The sequence below is a fragment of the Aedes albopictus genome, chromosome 2, assembly GCF_035046485.1.
Source record: "Aedes albopictus strain Foshan chromosome 2, AalbF5, whole genome shotgun sequence".
Classification (NCBI taxonomy): Eukaryota; Metazoa; Arthropoda; class Insecta; order Diptera; family Culicidae; genus Aedes; species Aedes albopictus.
The window spans coordinates 176,219,201-176,242,329 of NC_085137.1; the positions used below are offsets into that span (position 1 = coordinate 176,219,201).

Below are 23,129 nucleotides of genomic sequence, written 5' to 3' on the forward strand. Positions count from 1 at the left end.
ACTCTAACTGAACATAAACATTGAAAATGGTAACCAACAGTGTAATAACAGAAATATCAAATTTTAAACTTCCTGCTTACATTTTACACTACTCCTATTAACTGTTGTCCTACTTGTGCATTATTTTTTCATCAAATATGTAAAAACTTGAGTGTGAACTGTAGTTGATTGAAGATTTTCCAAAAACCGTTCAGTCAGAGTGGACTAAGTACAATCAATTACTTAGCAATTTCTCGGTTCCAAGCTTTATTTTACGTTTTATCGCGATCAATACAAAGCGATGCTGTGATGAATAGTTATTAAGATTTATGGCAAAAATTTAAGAACATTTGTTGGAAAACTCAAAACTTATAGAGTTGCAAACTTTAAAGTCGTTTTTCTAGAAACTAAGTAAAAGACACATGGTCTTCTCTGACTTAACGCCGACCATTTGAGCTTCAAAAATCATAACTACACTAAAACTTGTCAAAACTTAATTCTTTCGGCAGAAATCGAAAGCTATACTTGTTTGCTACTACTTTTCCGAACAACGCTTTTTGGCGGCAATCACGCTTTGGCGCGCAAAAAGTGGCATCGCGTCAGCACTGATATACATATGTGTGAATTTCTACAGGAATCCTTGCAAGAATATCTTCCAGCCTTTCCGTAAGAATCCTTATAAGAATCTCTGAAAGAATCTGTAGGAAAAATGTGAAGGAAACCTTTGAGGATTTTCTAAAACTTTCTTAAGAAATTTTTGGAGCAATTTCTGGAAGAGAAATGCATTGAAGGAATATCTAGAGGAATGTATAGAAACCTTGGGAATTTACTTAATAATCTCTTGTAGAATTTCTGAAGCAATCCTTGGAGAAAATTCATAAAAAGCTTCTGAGAAAAAATTGAAGTAGTTCTGAATTTCTGATTCTCAATGTATCGGTGAACCATTTTCTAAAAAAAAATAGGGGTTTTTCGAGAATGTTCTTAGGAAGGTTTTCTAAATGAATACTTTGAAAAAATCTGGAGGAATCTCTATGAACAATTTCGTAGATGCAATTCTGGAACAACCTATGCAAGATTTTTTGAAAGAAATTATTGAAGTATTTTCCAAAAGAATCTATGCAACATTTTTGGAAGCTATACGTGCATGACTTTCTGAAGGAGTTCTTGGAGAAATTTCTGAAGGACATGTTAAAGTTTAAATGATTTCTGACTGAATTTCTTTAGAATTTCCGGGATGATTTTTTTAAAATAAATCTAAGAGGAGTTTCCAAAGGAGTTCCTGAAAGAATTTCTTTAGGAACCCGGGTAGAGCTTAATGGCAAAAGAATGTCAAATTTTACCATTAAAACAGAATGTTTGAATGGCAAAATGTGTTATTTGTTTGTTTGAAATAAGAGTTAAAATAACAAAAATAATAACAAAATTTTGGTAGCAGAAAAACTTAAAAATAACTTATTTTGCCATTATAATAACAAAGTAATGGTAAAGCATGCGAATTAAATTGAAGAACAAAATAAGTTATTATTGAGATATTGATAACAAAATAAGACCCAAATTAATTGTTATCGGTAAATAACAAAATATGACATTCTTGAGTTATTGATAACAGAATAAGAACAAATTTAGCTGTTTATGTGGCGATCAAAATAATGGTAGGTTTAGTTGTTCAAATTCAATTTTAAAATAATGGTAGATTCAGTTATCATTTCAAAGTAGCAGAAGGAAGGTAAAATGAGCTATTTCTTTTTTTTTCTTCAATAAAATTTAAGTTCATCAATCAATGTAAAAACAGTATTATTTTGTGTATACTCTTTAATTGTTTGAGTTCTAAATTAACATAAATTGATGTGCATCAAATAGAATCCATTGCGAATCAAACACACAGCGGATTTGTTTACTTTTGCGAGATACGTCGAATTGAAAAGTTATGCTTGAAACACAGACAAACAGACGTAACACTTCGAACAATTTACGATTCAAATCATAGTCACGGAAACATATTCGCCCAATGCTAAAAGGACTATGTTTGGCCAACCACCAACTAGGTGGCGGTGGTGAGCAAACGTCAAACTCGAACAAAAACTATGCGAGCGCCACGGTTGGGCAGTTGGCCAACTATCAAATTTTGAAGAAGATCGTTAAATCGGTGAACGATGGGAATTATCAGAGTGTTACGTCTGTTTGTCTGTGCTTGAAATATACAATATAATAGTTAATGCTTTACTTTTAATATACGTAAAATATGTTATGGTGCCTAATGTTTATAAATAATTTCTCACAATATCAAAATAATGGCAAAATTAGCTAGGAATGTAACTTATGTTATTGTTTTGATATTTTATACAATTTATTATAAAAGGTGCTAAATTGTAAGTTTTACCATGATAGTAATTTTTGTTGTTGATGTGTTATTTAGCATTATTCATGAATAACATATCAATGGCAAGATTTGCTATGATTGTATATTTTGCTATTGATTTGCCATTTTAAGTTTTTCATAATAACAGAAGAATGGCAAAACGAGATATGATGGCAAAACCAGTTATTATTTTTTCCTTTGTTTGCCATTAGCCTCTACCCGGGAATCCCTGGGATTTTTTTTCAGGAAGTCGTGATAGATTTTTTAAAAGAATCCTAGGTTGGATTTCAGCAAGGGTCCATGAAAGAATTATCTAAAAATCTGTGAAAGTTTTTTTCAAAGTGATCCTTGGAGAAATGTGTAAAAAAATCTATGGAAGAATATCTGGAGATATTTCTGGAGAATATTAGCCATATTTACAATGAAGGCCATGGGGAATTTTCTGATAAAATCTCTCGGAAATTTTTGAAGGAACCCCTAAGGCAGTTTCTTAAGGAATCCCTGCAGAAATTTTGCGAATGGAACTCACATTTTTTTAAAGAGTCCCTGTAGGAATTTCTAAAAAAGTCCCAGAAAGATTTTCTGACAGAAATTCTGATTTTCAAAAATAAAATTATCTGGAGCAATTGCTAAAGCAAACACCGGAGAAAGTTTTTGAACAAATCCTTGAAAGATCGTTTGAAAAAAATGCTTAAATGAATTTCCGAAGGATTTTTCGGAAAAAAAAACTAGGAAAGTCCCGAAAAAAATATGGTAAATCTCAGAAGGATTTTCTAAAGAAATCACTGGAGGAATTTCTGCAGAAACTTATTTATAACTTTATTATACAACTCTTTGTGAAACTTCTGTAACTTTCTGATGAAATCCTTGGAAGAATTTACAAAGTAACCAGGGAAGAAACTTTTAAAACATTTATCTGAAATAGTTTTTGAGGGCATCGCTGAAAGTTTTATTAAGGGCGAATATATTTCTTGAGAAATTTCTGAAGGAATCTCTGCACATTGATTGATTTATCTTTATTTGAGAGATTTTCAGCCCTTGGCTGGTTCGTCTCTAATCTCTGCACAAATTTTTGAAAGAATACCTGGAGGAATTGTTGCTTAAATTCATGGATAAGTTTCTATAAAAAAATGAAGAATTTTAGAAGTAAATCATGCAAGATGCTTTGAAGAAAAAAAAATATTGTGAAATTTGTTGAATAGGAGAAATTTCTAAATAAATCTCTAAAGAAAATTTCCGAATGAATCCATGGAATTTTTTTTGAAAGAATCCGTGAGGGAATTTTTGACAGAATACTATTTTCTATATTATTGTTTCAGAAGATTTTTTAGAAGAATTTCTAAAGAAATTTTGGTAGATTTTCTGAAGAAATCTCCAATAGATTCTACATACGAATATCTAGAGAAATTTCTGAATAAATATCGAGAGGAATTTCTGAAGTAATCCCTGAGTGAACGTCTCCAACAATCTCTGAAATTATTTGTGAAAAATTATGGAGGAATTTTTGCTGCGATTCATGCCAGATTTCGTTAAAGATTTCTTTGTGACACTTTTGGAGGAACACATGGAATATTTTCTGAAATAATCTGTAACATGATGATTTGATTTGGGAAGTTTTCTTCGGAGATCGTCGAAATAAAGCTGAAAATTCTGGGTTTACTTACTTTTATTCAAAACCTCAGAATTGCAACGAAAGGCGACCGAGCAGATAGCTGTATAATCCTGCACTACCGGTGGAAGATAGCTGTCCCAGGTGAATTTTTTACAATATTGAAAATTGGCAGCTAATGAACATGTATTATAGTGTACTATTAGATAGGTAAATAAAAGCAGGTTGTTTGTTCCGAAACTTGTTGAAAAAACACAACGCCGATTTGTCACATTTTAAATAGTGGACGCATGAGCGTCACAATTCATTGGAAATTTTATGGAACTTTAAAATCGCTCTACAACAAAATTTAGCGTTCGAATTCGAAATTAGTTGTTGTTAGAACACAATTGGCGATACATAGCCTTAAGCACTAGCCTACCTGGAGACCGCTGAATTATTTTACAAAGCCTACCGCATTCCGTCATATCTTGCCCTGGATCGAGAAATCAAAAATAACAAAAAAAAAATACATTTGGCATGTTGACGAATTTCAACTTGCAGTTGTTGCGACAATCCACCCAATGCGACATAGGTTAGTCCCTACTTGAACAGAATAGGATAAAGATCTTGCACTACGAGTATAGAGATTTTCGAGCGGTAACTTCGAGTCGATAAACACTGATCGGTTGGTATTAGGTCAGATGCTTCAATATGGACTAAACTTTAAAGTTGATAGCCAAAGGTATTTTCAATATTGTCGCATTGTTGGTCTAGCCGTTTAAATGCTTGTTGTGCATCTTCAATGTATTGCAAGCCTTAATAATGATGAAAAAATGCTTCGTTTCTATTGGAAATCGTTGAACGAAGCAGAAGTAGAGAGATACTGGTATGCAAATTATCCATGCTAAGGGTGACGTAATCGATTCCAGGTCAGTCCAAGGACTTTTCGTAATGGAAATTTCTTTGACTTCCGTGGGTATAGAGTATCTTCGTGTCTGCCACGTGGTACACGCATACAAAATGGACATTGGCAGATAAAGCTCTCAGTTAATAACTGTGGTCATAGAACACTAAGCTGAGTAGGAGGCTTTGTCGCAATGGGGACGTTACGCCAAAGAGAATAGAAGACGAACTGCCAAACATTTGAAGAACTGAGAAAATGGGCCGAATTTAGTAATTTGGGAATCACTGTCGAAGATAGTGAACAGAAATTCTATGAACGTTTTGTGTAATAATATGCTTCAATTTTCCTCATGTATTTATCATTTCATCATGTGCTCTTTGAATAATGAAAATATAATAATGTTGCTACATACAACGTCGCTGCCTGTTACGATATAGCATCTACGGCGCTGCATTTCAAGGTTAAACATTCTCCTCGATATTGAATTCTTCTATCATCACATCAAAACAACTCTCTGTTCCTCCACCTCTGCTCCCCTGTTTAGTGCCTCACATGCAACGCGATCGCTACCACCGACCGGATAAAGTAAGCCCTCGGAAAAGGGGGCGCGACAGCAGGCGGCTGTTTGCCCATTGCTTGACTGTCTTGACTTGCCTCCATGCGGCACAGCGCGGACGTGGTGCTTACAATCAAACTAGTAGCAGTTAGTTGTTTCCAGTCTAGTGTCTGGGTTCGTTTTAGCAATTTAAATACCTATACAAACGAAGCTTTCAGCAACAACAATACCTATACATTTTTTTTTAATTTAAATGGTGGTGGTTCAAGTGCGCAGTGATGGATTGATCGTCATTGTTGTTAATTATTGTTGTTGTCGGCTTTTCTGTATAGGTATGGTAGTATTCGCTCAAACGTCATCGTTGATAGTATTCACGTGTTTCTAAGGGGTGGTGGGACTTCGACACGGTTGTAACTGTCTACATGCAGGCGTTTTGTTGCTCGAACAAACTTACATCAAGCAGAATATTAGACCAACAGACCGAGCATCGAGCTTTCGATCTGATTATTCACACAGGTGTCCATGTGTTCGATCCATGGATACATTGTTCGGTATAATTAGTAGTGAACTCTTAAATACGCGCTGATTGCCGCCAATTTTGTCAGTTGAGTGTTATCGGAGTGTCGGATAGCGTGCAGTAAAATATTAACAAGATATCCATATTCTCTTTCATCTTTGCAGACAAAAGCTAACATCGCCAAAATGGAACCCCTTCAAAGGCATCCGACTGCGGTGGAAGGAAAAAATTCGGCTGAACAACGTTATCTGGAGATGTTGGCACATGCAATGTAAGTCTGATATCTTGTATGAATTGTGAGATTTTACCATTATCTGTGGCGATTGAACTGCTAGTGATTATGTAGTCCTGATGTGATATCGGGATAATCCCGCTTTTGTTTTATTGTTCTACTAGTTATTGTTTTATGGATTCATGAGTCATATCGTTTTTATGGAAAAGCCAGCTTGAATATAAATCTATTTAGATGATGTATATATGTACATATGGCGGTCAACAATAAGACAGTGGGCACTGTAAAGCAAATGTATTACCACCATGTCGAATGAAATTTAGACTCTTGGTTCTAAAATATCCTAAATATTTTATTCCCTAGCATCGTCGGTTTGAATCTTCGGTTTCCCAATCTGTACGGTTGAAAATATTTCATCTAGGGATATTTGATATTTGCAATAGCAAAAACGGTAAACCCATGGGTTTTCAGTAAGACCATGCTAAGGCAAACGGGCTAGATTCCTGGTTGGAGACTTACTTTCTTGTGCCTGTTATACGATATAAAAATTGATCAATTGATTAAAAAGCTCTCGTTCAAAAATTGTGCATGAGTTCATACCTGAGAAGTTGATTCTGTCCTTGTTTAAACATAACGTCAGATTAAAGATAAAGTTAGTGTATCACAGTAATGAAGTTTCCAACACAACAGCACATTTTTTTTATAATGAGCATTTTTACCTCAATACACGAATCGAAATTTTGGTCATACATAGGGTTTTGGTTCCCTCATCAAGCATGATTTATCCTACGAAAAACCAAGGCTTAAAGTGTTGTTTGTTTTGTTTCATACTTTTTGTATTTTTGTTAGAAGTGAGCACGCATGAAAACAGAAATAAACGGAATCAATCGGTGCCGTTATCGCTTGTTTCCGAATAGGATGGATATCCCTTTCGTGACGGAGCGCAAAAAATTGAAATCTCCATAAAAATGGCTCAACTTTGGCTCTCCAGAACTCTTAGATTTCCCAACAAAACAACAATTATTTTATCTCATTTGAAAGAACTACTCTTTATCTTTCGATTTCTAGCTTTGACTACCTGGACTACGAAAATGAAAATTATGCGACAGACAAGACTTTTTCATGTTTTACGGTTTTTGTCCACTTTTTGTATATCTTGTTGTGGTGAATCTCACAGGCAACGTAAACAAAAGTTTTTTTACACACAAACAAGTATAAGTAATGGCTGAGTTATTGAAACAGTTTACATCACATAAAACAAAATCTGAACAGGTGAAAAAATATGCGAAATTTCTAACGCTCAACAGCACAATTGTGCTGGTTCGTCACGAAAGGGATATGGGAGCATGAGATTACTGTTGGCACACGTACCCTAAGTATATGAGTTTCTATCTGAAAATATGTTCCATGTTATTTGTTTTGCAAAATTCTTCATTTAACTTTTAAAAATAGCGTATGAAAAAGAAAACTGAATTTCATCTTCAAAAAATTGATACTTGAAAACGGTTTGTTGGATTGGAATGATGTCTTTGAAAATGTGCCAGTATGTTTGAAGGACGATTAGAAAAAAAAATACACTGAAAGTAATATTCATCGCGGTTCTATGTTAGATGTCATTTAATTTTAATTTTCTAAAAACCATATCCTTTTTTTTATTATTTTTCTCTAAAAAGCTGATTTCTAGTCTCAAAATTTGCAAAGCAGCCTAGGAAGCAAAGGCGACGCGTGGTCTAATAGGGGACCTGTTCAACATTGAGGATAAATTCAAAATTGGAATTTGGTACACTTATGTTGAAGAACAGGTATGAGAGATGAGAATTATATATTATAATGCATTCCAAAACTGTAAGTGGTGCACTTTTCTTCTGAATAATCGCAGATTTGTTGGAGCCAAAATGAATTCGGGGCCTTTCGATTACCAACGTCAATCGTTTAAGCTTATCATGGTACATACGGGTACATATTTGGAGTTTGGGTTTATTTCCCTTCCCACTACTGGAAGGAAGCTGTCGTCAAACAACAAATCCTTCGCATGGCCACCATGTTGTGGTGCTTGAATGTCTGTCTGACGTGATTAACGAAACATACAATCATAAAACTACTTTTCCAGATAATGAAAAAGATTCTGAAATAGACCTTATTCAATCTAATCCTTACAATCATCTGGGTTAATTTGGTTCAATGTTAAAGCCGATCAAAGTAAGTTTTTCAGTTCTGTTTGAAAATTAAGGAACTGGGGTCTCAGTGCCATTACTAATCTTACGTTCCCAAACGCATTCTATCGGAAAACAACTAATGTGTAGAATGAAAATGGGTAGCACTTCAAATTTCTTGCCAAAAAATATTGAAGCGTGGCTTTTTCTCAGCGCATTCGCGGAGCAGAACATAACTAAATATATGTTGATCAATACAAGCTAGCCCGGCTAGGAAAAGTTTAATAACAATTTAACTAATTAATTAACACTGAATAATGTACGCAAAACATGCCAAATGAAAGCACATTCAGCTTCAGCAGCAGGTACGCATGGTTGGTTGATGCGCAAGCCACGCGCATTGAAAGCATTACGGTGAGAGACTCTCTTTTTCCTTCGTTTTTTCTCTCTCGTTCAAACCGGTGGGTTGAACTATAGATAGTAGAGTAAACATAGATCCGCGGACACCGCTGACTAAAATGTTTCAAGCGTGTAAGTAGTAATTTTCAAGAGTGCGACAGTTGAATATGACGTCATGTGCTCCATTGATGTTGTTCAAATCGTGACGTCATGCTCGTTTGGATACAGATTTTGACAGTTCGTTTGGATACAACGGATTCATCAACACGGATCTATGTTTACTCTACTATCTATAGGTTGAACACGATGAGACACACCGACGCCAAGCTGCATGCAAGTTTACCGCGCTTTTTGACGCAACACGGTAAGAGTGGCTCACACAGCGGTATGTCGGTTTAGCAAAAATTGTTCTGTTAGAATTAAGTTGTAATCATAGAGCGCTTTTTGATTTTGGGATAAGAAAATGACGATATTCACGTAATTAAACGTTTTTCTGCTAAAATCCGTTTTCTGCGGAAGCATTGTCATGTGCGATTTAAATGAGTTTAAACTCAATCCTATGCGAATCATTTTTAGCGTCAAACAAAAACGCGCACGAGAGACTCTCAGCATGTGATAGCAAACGTTGTTCAAATTCGCTTGTAGAACGGGTTGATCTCACACATTTACACCTTCAGCCGTATACGAACATCCGACCTATTGCAGTGTGTTGGGGCGTTCATATATGAGAGCTTGTTCAACAGAAAAAGTTGAACTATTGATTGATGCACCAAGCGAAAAGAAGAAGAAGTTTTGACATCCAAGCGGTGTGCCGTCGATTAGATCCTCGTCGCTGATTGGTCGATGGATGTAAACGGCACATCGCTTGGATGTCAAAACTCTTCTTCTTACCTCTTGGTGCATCAATCAATACGGTGCGGTGTGCTTGTTTTGCTTCTCGGTGGGTGGTTGGGCGACTGTCTTATAGTGGTGGGATGGGTGGTACGCACCAGATTTTTTGTTCCAACGGAGATGCAATGTATTGAAGTCTTGTAAAAACATTTTTTTTAAGTTCTGTGATTATATACAATTCAATCCATATAATTTATGTTAATTTAAAATGACAAAGGGATGGTGAAATAATTCCTAATTGTTTTCTTCCAAATCGAATACCTGTGCAATGAACTGGTTGAACACACCGACGAGACGCCTCTGCTAGGAAGGTCAAATGCTTCCAACGCATGGTATCCCAACCTTCGTTTCGCGACCCCAACTGTTTGCAGGCGCGCAGTGATTGTTCTACGAAAAGCGGGGTGACAACAGACTGGGGGGTCGCGAGAGCCAAAGTTGGGAAGCGATGTTCTAACTATTGCTTCTAATTTTTTTTTATTTTTCATCGATTTCCAAAACATTTTTTTTTTCGTTGAAAATCGTATTCAACCTTTTAAACTAATATCGTTTTAATTGGCTGAAAGTTTCTCACTTACCTCTGCAACTGAATAAGCGTCTAACGTCGTTCATAAATATAAAATATAAAATATAAAAATATAAAATAAATATAAACATATGACATTGGGGAAGAAATCACTTCTTTAAATAAATCCTGTCCCAATATGAAAAATGAAAAAAATGCTCCTTTTTCCAGAGATGCATCCTGTGGGATTTCTATAAAAAAATATGCTAAGATTCATGCCTGGATTGCTTCAGGAATTTCTGCCGAAATTCTTCCAGAGATTTCTCCAATACTTTTTTTAAGGTATTTCACCATTATAAACCCTTGAGGACACTGTTGCTAAAGTTCAAAGATGGCTACCATAATGGCCGCCTATCAATTCATTCAACATTTCAAGAGCATAAATCTGACTATCTAGAAAAGCAACAAAACTGAAAAGGGGCTTGTTGCTTGTTCACTTGCAAAGAACATCGAATAATTTTTTCACCCCACTTTGATTGACGGATCTCCAGATTTGTACTCACCAATAAGTGAGGCAAATGCGTCGTTTAAAAAGTGGACGTAAAGGACCTTTACCGAAATTCGTGCTGGGATTTCTCCAGAAATTCTTGCTGCGAGGGCATTTCTGCTTCGTTTCTTCTAAGAAATTGTGCTTGTAGAAATCCTCCGGAAGTTCCACCAGGAATTCTCCCGGAGATTTCTATATGGATTCCTTCAGATAGTTCCCCAATATTTTTTTCAAATTGTTGCTATTGAGATCCAAAGTTTTCTATATGAATCCCTTCAGATATTTCTCTAATATGTTTTCCAGTCATTCCTCCTGTAATAATTTCAGAAATTTTCGCTGGTAGGTATTCCTGCAAGACTTTTTCCAAGAGCACAAGAACTCTGAAACATGCTGGAAAAACTTATAATTAGAAGGCACAAAATGTTTCTAATTGACAATTCTTGTATAAAAGGAGTGTTCATGGTGTGGCTTCGGAATCAGTTTGGCTTTCTATTCCGCAGAATCGTTACTTGTTCTGTGGCTTAGTTGATTAAAGCACCGGTCTACCGAATACGGAGTCATGTGTTCGAATCCCACCAGAATGCGATTTTTTTTTTACAAATTTCATCTCTCAATTTGTCAGTGAGCAACATCCTGTGCCTTCTAATAACTTGTAATTGTGTCCAGTACACAAGAACTCCTCTAAGGATTTCTCCGCAGATTTCTCTAATAATTCCTCTTAGAATTACGATGTAAATTTATCCACAAAATAGTGTAGGGGTTTCCCTAAAGATTCTTTCTGGAGTTCCTGTTACGATTCCTTAAGGAATTTGTGCTGGGATTTCTTCAAAAATTCTACCGGAGATTTATCGAGGGATTTTACAGAGGATCACTCTAAAAAGTTCTTAAAATCCCTTCAGACATTTCCCATCAGGACAATTCACGCATTGCCCTTAGATACCTTCAGAAGTGTTTATTGGGATTTCTTCAGGAACTCCTGCTGCAAATCCTCCAGAAATTCTTGCTGGTATTTCTGCATGACGTTGTCCAAGATTTGTACAAGATTTTTGCCTCCAGGAATTATCAAAAAAAAAAGTAAAGCGAGGGATTCCTCGGGGATTTTTTCAGGGCTCTTCCATATATTTGAATTTCTCTATGGATTTCTCGGGGGCTCCTCTGGGGATTTTCAGGATTTCTTCTTTGTATTTTTACAGGAATAGCTGTTTGTATTGATTCTGGAATTCCTCTAGCAATTTCTACTTTGAAACCTCCTGGAAATGATTCTAGAATTTCTCAAGCCATTCCTACTAGGATTCTTCCTAGAATTGGTCCAGATATTCCTTCAGATCGTCTCGTAATTCCTTCAGAAATATCATTAAAGATTTTTACAGTGATTTTTCCTTAGAGGTTTCTCTATGGGATTTTTAACAGATATTCCTGCAAAGATTTTTTTCAAGAATTCCTATATGAATTTCTCCATGGGTTCATATGATTTTTTGGGATACGCGTGCTTTTCCGTTACTAGTGTAACCTGTCCCAGTCAGGATTGTCGGTATGCACAGTGCGGTGCGAAAAAAGCCTGTGTTTCACACAATCTCATGTGCTTGCCTCCCGTTTCTGCCGAGAGACGGAGACTTTTGAGTGAGAGCATTTTGTAACTGTGCGAGAGACAAATCGTAGCACTAGCTCTACTCTTTACGACGCAGAGAGTTATGCACAGTGCTTGGGACTGTGCTTGCCACTGTGCATTCGTTTGATGCTTTCAACAAAAAAAACGCTTATAAAAATTAAAGCACTTACAAATGATGGATCATTTGATTAGAACTTACACCAATCTTGCGAAGAGTGAAGCACAGTGCCAAGCACAAGAGACAAGTGCCTCCAGCGCAAAGTAAGTGTAAAACACACTACCGATTGCACATACTCACCTCTTTCTAGTAGGGTGTGCTGTTTAGTAGCAGCGTGTGTGGCGCGCAGAGTTTTAATTCGCACACCTCATCTCGGCTCCCAGTATTAAGGTTGAAGGATTCCATAATTAAAAATACGAAAGCAGTTTTCTCGCTCAAAACTTTAATGTTTGCATTGAAAATGTATTCACTGCGCTTCATTCTCCACACGCGAAACAGTGAATACTTTTTTTCTGCAAAAATTTCAGTTTTAAACGAGAAAACTGCTTTCGAAATTTCAATGATGACGATAATGTCAATGACGAATCCTTCAACCTTAAGTGTTGGTGTTGTTTGCGGCTTAGAACGCTTTGAAGTGGAAACGGAGCCAGTTCGGGTAATATGAGTTATAACATACCTGTCGATCAGATGTTGGTTATATCCTCGAAAATTAAAATTTTATTTTGAATTTTCATTCGCTATCCAACCCTGAAGTTGCGAGAAGGCTGAGTTCCAGTAGGGATATCATTCTTCGAAGGGCTACGATATTTCACAAAGCATTTGATATACAAATAAATTTCAAAAAGTGCAATTTTCTGCAACTTTCTTTACATTTTGTTCTTCGAGGTGTAACGTCCCCACTGCGACAAAACATGCTTCACAGATTGTTCTATGTGCACTTCCACAGTTATGAACTGAAAGCTATCTTTTCTAATGACAGTTTGCATGTGTATATCGTATAGCAGGCACGAAGATACTTTATACCCAAGGAAGTCAAGGAAATTTCCATAACGAAAAGCTGTAGTTATTTCTACACATGTATCTGTCAATATTAATAGTATACCGCATTTAGTTCACCACTGGACTGCGCACTGAGTCTTCATAAGTGCGAAAATGTAAATAAAACTGCGCGATTGCATCAAATCAAATTGATGTCTTCGGCGCACTAATACTTTGATGTATGCTGAATAAGTGCTCTGAGGACACCGAGTCGATTGGATGCAATCGCGCACTTTTATTTGCGTTTTCGCACACTTGAAAACTAGTGCGATAGTCCAGTGGTGAACTAAATGCGCTATATCTAAATACCCAAAACCTGTATTTCTCCTAGCACACTGCCCAGCATTCAGGACTGAACAGGAAACATTCATGTGTTGCGTATGTTGCATTCACAAATAAGATTAGTATGAACATAATATGTAATGATTTGATGATTCGTTTATTACAATTGAACAACGTTTGTAAATCCGAAGTGAATTTTCTAAAATCGTATTGCAAGACTCTCTACAGAAACATTGTCCTGTTTGAGACAATCTCTCGTTGCGAAGTGTGATTATGCTGACAGTTATCACGGGATAGAGATCATGCTAGTGTATTGATACTCTTGACAAGAATCTAAGTTGATAGGATGACAAAAGGTATTATCGGCAGGTTTGTTCTCTTCGTCATGGGGGGGTTTTCGTGAAATTTTGGGCATACAGTATGCGGCAGGAAAAAATGCGAAAGTGTTTTTAAACTTCAAACCTCATTTTCGTCCATTTGACATTAACCAATCTATGTTTCAACGTTCCATGATCTATAATAGGCTAGTTTTCTGAAAAGTTAATTAAAAAATTTCCCATTTTGGTCACTAACCTTTACAGGGTGGCGCCTGAAGATGAAGACAACCAGAATTTTCAAACCGCAGAAAATCACACAGGTCGCTAAATTTCGCATCTGATAAAACAAAATTTTTGATTTTCTCTACAATATCATCAAATATATGTACTTATTTCATCTGGTATGTGAAACTACATGGCTCTGGATCAGTGTGGTCTGGTTGTTCATCGAATTTGAGCTAATTTTGTTACTGTTATAGTCATTTTGTTTAATGACCATTGGGCGCGCAGTTTATTGATATCCGCTTATTAGGCCTACATTATCACATGTTTAACATCAAATATGTTAATTTTTATTTTTCAGTGCTAGAATATAGACATTGACCGATACACTGTCATGAAAAAATAGTCGTATATATTCCATATTTAGCGTGTAATAGTACCTTGAACTTTTCGCATTTTTTCCTGCCGCACCCTGTATAACTCAGCTTGATTGGGAAGGATTTGAGGCCAACTTTGAGATCAACAGATTTAAAAAAAAAAAACGATGAAGAGAACAAAACAGCCGAAAATACGTAATTTCCCCTATATGATTGAACAACTTCCCGCTTTACTTGGTTGACTGTTTGAATTTCCTTCAATGATAAAGTCGAACGTCAAATCTGTGGCAGATCATGTCAAGATAATTAAAAGTCAAGAACCATCATCTGACTTGGCACCACAGTGTACACGTCAGCAGCAGGATGAAAACTGTTTTCAATACCGAAATGTCGAATCTTTCATCAGCGACTTTACGTGTTATATTGCGTAACAAAGTAATGAGCTGAACTCAAACCCCCTAATATATTTGAGGGCGAAGACGGTGCAGTTTTAAGATCAAAAAGGAGCGCGTTCTGAAGGAATTCTTATCAACATACAGAACGCGAACTGTTCGGGAAAAGTTCGGAGATTACTAATAGCCAACTGTAGACAGCCACCCTATAAATAACAAAGCACTTCACTGCAGTCAAACACACCCTCCGCCGGTTGATAACACCCAAACACATGGTAGCGGCTTAAAACTGACAGAAAGCACTGATAATTAGCTAGCCACTCACATGGCATTGCTCTCTACAATGTCTGGCAAAAACTTAAGAGCATTTTGTTGATAAGATTGTATTTGTACAGGTGCTGATCGCAAGTAATATAAACTTCAGAATGCGGATTAGAATTGATTTGAAAATTGTCTTCTTTGATATAAATATAAGTGTTCAACATACGTATAATATATTTACATGTTTCTGAACCTTCGATCGATTCTTCGTGTACACTTAGCAATACGATTTCCAATCGGTCCAGGAACTTTTCGTAATGTAAATTTCCTGGGGCAAAGAATCTTCGTGCCTGCCACACAATAAACATGAAAATGATCATTGGCAGAAGGATACTCTCAGTTTTTAACTGTGGAAGAGCTCATTGATTACTAATCTGAGAAGCAGGCTTTGGACGTCCCAGTTGGGACGTTACGCCAGGAAAAAGAAGAAGTAGAAGAAGATGTTTTAGACCATTTTATATGAAAATAAAAAAAAACATCACACAGATTATGCTTCTTAACTGCCAAACATTTCATTGAATCGACCGAAAATGTAATCCAGTTGCATCCGGTACCTATGACTTGATGATTCACAATTCAACAAGTGCTCTGAAATATCGCATTACGGATATCATAAAACGTGTTTTTACAACGCAAAAATCCAGATATCGTTTAATGAATTTCACCAAGTCATGCAATCGAAGAACAAATTACAGGGGCGGTATATGCACAAAGTACCATGCGTCTCCATGGCCTGAACCGACTCCGTAGGATAGAAGCGCCTACATATGTGCGATGTTCAATGTCTGGTTGGCCAGACGTTTTTGTTTTGAAATTCCAGTCTCAATTAAAACCCGTTAACATGGAACTGCGATTTTTTTTTCAAGTTCATCAAACTATCAGCCTGCTCCTGCACTAAGCGGCCGTTCTCAGACATCTCCGGGCCGAATCAGACGTCTGCCGTTGCTGCTGATACCGCCACGGCCGGCATCGTTATCAGCGGGCTATTGTGTACCGTTTGTATAGGATGCCACTTTTGTATGTCCTCACTTCAGAAAAGAAAATCTGTCGGGTTTGCTGATACCGTCACGCACACCTCGCTTATACACTGTCTCTAATCGCTCAAAAGTACAGTTGCAAAAAGCAGGAAACCTCACAATCTTCCGTGGTTCAAGTGCGGCACACGGAGCTTTCCGTTCAGTAACAGTCCGGTTTGTTGTACGGAAGGAGGTGTGCCTAGGAAACGCGTGATTCTCGTTCGACACCAAGTAGCCGCCGCTCTGTGATTGTTCGATTGATTTGTTTTTTTTTTTTACACACAAGTGCTCTAATAAAACCAAACATCGTGAGATCATCGTTGGGAAAGTCGGAAGTGCGGTGCCGGGGTGTTTACGTGTTTTTTTTTTCATTTTCAACACGTGTTTTGAACGACCATACTATCGAGAGCATAGCTTTCGTAGAATTTGAACGCGTTTAGTTTTAAGTAGTAGATTAAGTATCGTCAAACTATCTTGTGTGAGGGCTGTGATAGTGGCTTGTGTTAAGAAGAAACAATCAAAAACAATTTATATGTTGTACAAAATGGGTAAAAAAGTTCCTGAATTTTGCGTGATTCGGCGCACCAGATACAAGAGAAGCCAGAAGAGGCGTTATCGCTTGGTAAATATCATACTTTAATTTCTTGAGTTGTTCACTTTACGAATATATTTTTCTTCCATTCAATAAACTGATCGGAAGCATATTGAGTACTAATATCACATTTTTTTGGAGCAGTTACAAATTCTTTAAATAACATACATTCCAACATTCTCGCAACTTCCAAAAACTCTCGCATACAAAGGAGTCCAAAAGAAAAACTAGTATGAAATGATATTTTTAATTTAAGGCGTACCTCGATAGTACGTACATTTTGCCTCGATAGTACGTACACCAAAATTTAGTTTTTTAATCTACAAAAATGAGTTCGAATCATTAGTAGACGTATAGCAGAGACTCCGATACTATGAGTTTGTGTTATGCAGACTCCTATAACACGGATTTTCAGTAAATAAACAGTTTTAAAATGTTGCGAAATGAAAGGCATGAACGAATACGTTTGATGAATTTATTGCAGAATTTTCGCTTTACAGAGACATTTTCTGCCAGTCATAATATCTGGCATCATCATTCTGGCGTTACATCCCAAATGGGGAGGAGTGCTTCTCAGCTTAGTGGTCTAAAAGCACTTGCACAATGCACAGTTATTAACTAAACGCTTTCTTTACCAATAGAACGTTGTAATAAAACAAAAAGGCACATGGTGGTTCTATTTTGTGTGGTAATAAAAAAACTAAATTTCTCGGCGAAGATTGCTCTCCAAAACATGAATCAAGTTACTTATCCAAACCATTGATTTCACTTCACTTACTTCACTTATTTTTTTTTTCGTTTTCCAACAATTCAGGTTTTTTTTGCGGTACTTATAAAATCGCCCCCTTAATGCTAGAACTAGGTAACTCGTTTTGGAAAGTATGTGTTTTTGTAGTTTCAATCGACAAACTTTTGTTTATTGTGGTGAATGTTCAGATGTAAACAAATTGCTCGCGATTTTGCAAAACCAGTTACCTAGTTCTAGCATTAAGGGGACGAAATATTCAACAGTTTTCCATGAGTTCGGATATTTAACCCTCTAATACCCAACCCCGCCTTTAGACGGGGTACAGTTTGAGCATTTTTGTAATTTTTTTTTTGTGGAAAATCAAAATTTTCATATTTTTGGCTGATATTTAAGACTGTTCTGTATATCTCAAAATGGTTTTTGATGTATTTTAAAACGTATTTACATTTTTTTTTAATCATTGAAAAATTGATGTTTTAGTCACCTTTCAGAAGTCTTTGTTTATTCGGTATTGATTCGCAACATTTAACATATTTTAAATTTCCACATGAAAAAAAAAATAAATTGAAATATTTCAACAATAATCATAAAATCTCAAAATTTTCCGTCTCAAAAAATCCGTATCCCAAATAAGCTTCCAGGAAAAATATAAAAGTGTGGGGATGTTCAAAAATAAAAATTAGAAAAATCTAAAATCGAAAATCACGAAATCGAGAATTAAAAAAAATCATCTTCCAAAACATGTTTAAATCGATTTTAGATGACGAAAAATGATATAGATATAGATGAAAATAAAAAAATTGGGTATTAAAGGGTTGAGCAACTTTGAGTACCGTAGGGTGCTGCAAGCCGCGGTTGCTAAAGAAAATGTTCTTAGTTTTTGACATTTCGTGGCTTTGTTGTTTACGATTCAGACTAAAAAAAAAAGTCAGCTCTCGCATTAAAAAAATGCCAGCTTATCATGAGTGGTTGGATTTAATTCAAAATGGGGGGTTTTCGTGCATGTGCTGTTTTATAACTAAATGGTGGCTTGGTGGCTCACCTCATGGAGTTCCTTCTGGGATTCCACAAGAATGCCATTCGGGAGTCCCCTCGTGGTTTGTCCACAAATTTGTTCCAGAGCTTTCTTATGGGATTCCGTAAGCTCTTAATGAAATTCTTCCGAAATTTTATTTAGAATTCCTTCAGAAGTTTCCTCTGGGGTTTTCCCAGGAGTTTTTTTTTCTGAGATTCCTCAAGAGGTTCCGCCTGGGGTTCCGTCAAAAGCTCTTGCCATGATTGTTCCAGGAAGTTCCCTGAGATTCTTCCAGAGATTGCTGGATTTCTGTAGAAATCAATTCCAAAATTCCTTCAGCATTACTCCTTCTAGGATTACCTAAGTAATTTTTCCTGAAACTCTTCCAGGTATTCCTTCCGTGGTTTCTCCACAAACTTATTCTAGAATTGCTCTAGGAGGGAGCTATAACTAAGTTGCTTTTTCCTGTGTTTATTCAAGAAAATCCTACAGAGACTACATGAGGAATTCCATAAACAAAATACTCCAAAAATTCATAATGAACTCCAGGACGATTTCCATTACAAACATCTGAAAGAATTCCAGAAGTGTCTGCAGGAATTCCTGACGAAGCTCTTGGTAGAGACCAAAAAAGAGTCCCTAGATGATTCCTGGAAAAAGTTCCCGAAGAAATCCCGGAATCAGTTTCTGAAAGAATTCCTAGAAAAAGCTCTAAGAGGAATCCCGGTAAAAGTTCCTGAAAAGTAATTCCTGACAGTCACCTAGAAGAAATTCCCGGAGAAATCCCGGAGGAATTTCCGGATGAATCCTGGAAAAAATCCCAGAAAGATTACCTGGTGAAATTATTGTAGGAATCCCAGAAGGAATACTTGAATCAGAAGTAGCTTCCGAAAAAAAAACCGGAATAAGTTCCTGGAGGGATCTCGGAGAAGCTTTTGGAGGAATACTGAATGAAGTTCTTATCAGGGATCTTGTAGGATTTCTGGAAGGGTTTCAGAAGGAATTCTTGAATACTCCGGGAAGAATCTCGTATGAAATTCCAGGAATAAATCCTTACGGATTGTTGCAAGGAGTTTTTGAAGGAATCTCGGTAAGAATTCCTGATGCAATTTCCGAAAGAACTCCTAGAGAAATTCTGGGTGAAGTTGCTAGAACTTCCAGGAATACCATCTGGAAGACCAATAAAATAAATCCAGAGACATCCTAGAAGAAACTATTCGGAGAATCTCGGATGAAATTCCTGGAGGATTCTGGGGACTTCTTGAGAAATTCTGGAAGAAATCTCTTGAAGTCCGAACGAACAAAAAGGCCACAAAACATAAAAAAAAACTCTTTAGCAACCGTGGCTTGTATTGCCCTATAGGCTATACCAATTCAATTGTTTCTGGGTGAACCCGAATTGCGGGATTCAGGGAAAGACGTTTCGCTTTCTCGCTTGCTTTAGGGATTTCTTCAAGTTTCAAGTTTCTTTCAGTTCCGAAATTCCTCTAGGTATTGGTTCCGAGATTTCTTCAGGAATTCTTTCTGGGATTCCTTAAGGATTCTTCCAGGAGTTTCTTCTGCGATTCCTAATGAGATTCCTGGATCTCTTTCAGAGATTTCTCCAGAGATTCCTTCCGAAACTTCACCAAAAATTTCTTCTGTAATACTTTCGGGGCTTCCAGGATTTCTTCAGGAATTTCTTCCTGAATACCTCCAGGAATTTCGTTCCGGGATTTCTCCATGAATTCATTCCAAGATTCTTCCAGAAATTCATTGCGAGATTCCTACAGATTTATCAAATATTTTTTCCTTGAATTCCTCCAAGAGCTCCGGCATACCTCTAGGAATCCCTTCTCGTAAAAAAAATAAACTCTTGGAGGTGTCCTAGAAGGAGCAATGCTCAGAAGATTTTTAAAAGATCACGGCAATAAATATTGCAGGAAAAAATACTTCTAGAATGTTTCTATAACAAGATATAACTGATCTTGATCGATTTAATTATATCTAGACCAGTTTGGATGGTTCTAAAAGATAATTCAAATAAAAACAATATAAGTTCCCAGGGACGAGATGCCTCTACGAAGCATCCCCAGAGCACAAGAAGATTTTTCCAATTTTTCCTTAGGCCACATGTATTTTTTTTTGGCAATCCTGACGTTCTAGAAATAACATTCTTTGATTTGAAAATGAAATTTGAAATCAAAATTTGTGATTCGATAGTACGTACGTTTCGATAGTACGTACACTAAACGAACGAAGCGGTGGTGTACGTACTATCGAGGTATGCCTGTATATGTATCGAAATATCTATACTTCCCTGTTTTATATTGCAAGCCCTTGAAAGACCTAATCTAATAACTTTTCTCCAAGCCAACTCCTGAAACGACAACATCAAGCAAGACAATATTCTACCAAAATTCGCTCAATATTTTCCCCATAACGGTATTTTTGTATTTTTGGATGCAACCTCGCTGGTCTAGACCACGTTTGTAAAGGTCAGTTTTCTCGGCTGGGCTAATATGACAAATTCGTCTCCAAAGGATTAAGGAATAGAAAACCAGATGTTTCTCCAAAACAGTCAGCAAGCACATATTCTCCCCCAAAAAATGGCTGTTAGATGTGCCGACTTTTCGAACCCTCTAAGAAGATGTCGAAGATATTCAAAATAATTTTCGTTGATAACTATATAAAAAGATTTAAAAAACTTAAACAATTTTGAAGTTCTGAATTTCTCTTAAAATATCAACAGACACTTCTTAAGGCTGTCCTCAAAAAATCCAGGAGGATTTGCATAACACACTCGTCCCCTCTGTGATATCTCTCGTCGCCTTAGTGAGGCTTCGACGCCCGTGAACAGTTGTTAAATTAGCTGTTGACCGACTCGGCTGACCAGCATTGTACAGTATCAGAGGTGCACAGGGACCCTGGTTCCCTTCGGAAAAGCATTACTTCAGGGTTCAGAAGCATTACTGGAAATCTACGGCCCAGAACAAACTCCTGGAGGATTGCTGGAATGGACTCATTCAGCAAGGAACCCTGGGCGGAAACCTAGTAGGAAATCTTGGAGAAATGAAAATTTTGGAAGGAATTAAGCAGAAGATTTTGCAGAAATCCAAGAAAGGATGAAAAGCACTCCTGCTGGAATCTCCAAAGAAACTACGTATATATCCTGGAGAAATCCATGGATGAATCCCAGAAGAATTTCTTGGAGGAATGCCAAAAGGGACTCTTTGAAGAATTCATGATGGAATTTCAGAAATTTATTTGAAGAAATCTCAGGAAGAAATTCTGCGGTTCCTAAATGGAACTCATGGAGAAATTTCAAAGGGAATTTCTGAATGAAAAAAAATATCCTAGATGAAATATAATAGGAGCTTCTGACGAAAACTCCGGAATAATTCTTGTAGTAATATCAAAATGAGCATCTGGGCGACTCTTAGGATGAACTCTTAGTGAAATTTCAAAAAGTAAAACCCAGAATTTACTCTTCGACATAAAAAAATGAAATATAGGGTGCCTGTACCAGTTATCGCACCACCTAAGAAAAACTATTTCTACAAAAATAAGAAGAAGACAGACGAATGTAAACAATAAGTCAAATGATTGATTAGTTTTCAAACTTTACAGGAAAAATATAAAAACGGAGCCAAAACTACTTTTAGTATTTATTACGGCGTGTGCCAATGATAGGAACCCTGTACCAGTTATGGACACATTTGTTAATTTGGGTTCCACTTCGCACTATTTACATGCATTCCTTATGGGATTTGCCATAACTGGTACACTATGGCGAAATAGGGTGCAAGGAAACCGAAAAGTTAAGGATAATGATTTATTTCTACCATAATTTGAGCAAATTGTGAAGTTTGAATGATTGCAATCATCTTTTGTGATCGTGATCTGTTGTTCACGATTTTTTTCTTGTTGATTTGTATCTTTTAAGGTTGAAAATCAACTATGGCGAATTTGAGGTACTATAGCCATAACTGGTACACTGAGCCTAATTTCACAATTACTTTTGCCATTTATTCGTATGTTTTGAAATATCATTATGAATAATACACTTAATTAGTTTTAAACTCATGATGACTCTATTCAGTTGCCAAAACTGCTACATCTTCTTTTAATAATCTGTGAATATGTTTAGATAATAATGAATGTAAATTTTGCCGTGTCGCTGTTAACAATATGACTTAAAACTAATTGACTGCACTTTAAAAAATATGTTGACGTTAATTGTGTGATTGTTTCTATTTTTCTTTCCAGTTATTATGAAACGAAAAACTCTAGTCTGTCAATTTGCATCTCCATTAGACGTAGACGTACACAACACGCCTCAGGTAAGATATCCTCAAACTCCTAGGTTCAATACAGTAAATTATTAGATGTTTTACACACTTTCCTACTTCTCGAAACAGGCAATCCTACTCGAAGGAAAATATTGGAAGCGAAAGTGCAACGTTATAAAGGCTGAGTACAAAAAATGGCGCCGGTTTTACGTGAACAAGGCGCTCGGTGCTAACAACATTGTAGATACGGTAAGTGCTCAATATTTGCTTTCTTGGGCGAGAGATCTCCACATGGAGAGTT

At 36.5% G+C, this 23,129-nt stretch overlaps 1 protein-coding gene across 3 annotated transcripts in view; it reads left to right on the forward strand.

Annotated features, from left to right (window-relative positions):
• LOC109621236 (uncharacterized) overlaps window positions 1–23,129 on the forward strand; it is a 124,487-nt gene that overhangs the window by 45,716 nt on the left and 55,642 nt on the right. For 2 of the 3 annotated variants that reach the window (XM_029865744.2, XM_062850775.1), the window contains exons 3-5: window positions 6,071–6,177; window positions 22,806–22,879; window positions 22,958–23,077. In XM_029865744.2, coding sequence (XP_029721604.2) covers window positions 6,071–6,177; window positions 22,806–22,879; window positions 22,958–23,077 — 301 coding nt within the window. Of the gene's footprint in view, window positions 1–6,070; window positions 6,178–16,222; window positions 16,825–22,805; window positions 22,880–22,957; window positions 23,078–23,129 lie in introns of those variants that run through there. The other variant, XM_029865746.2, reaches the window with a different exon arrangement.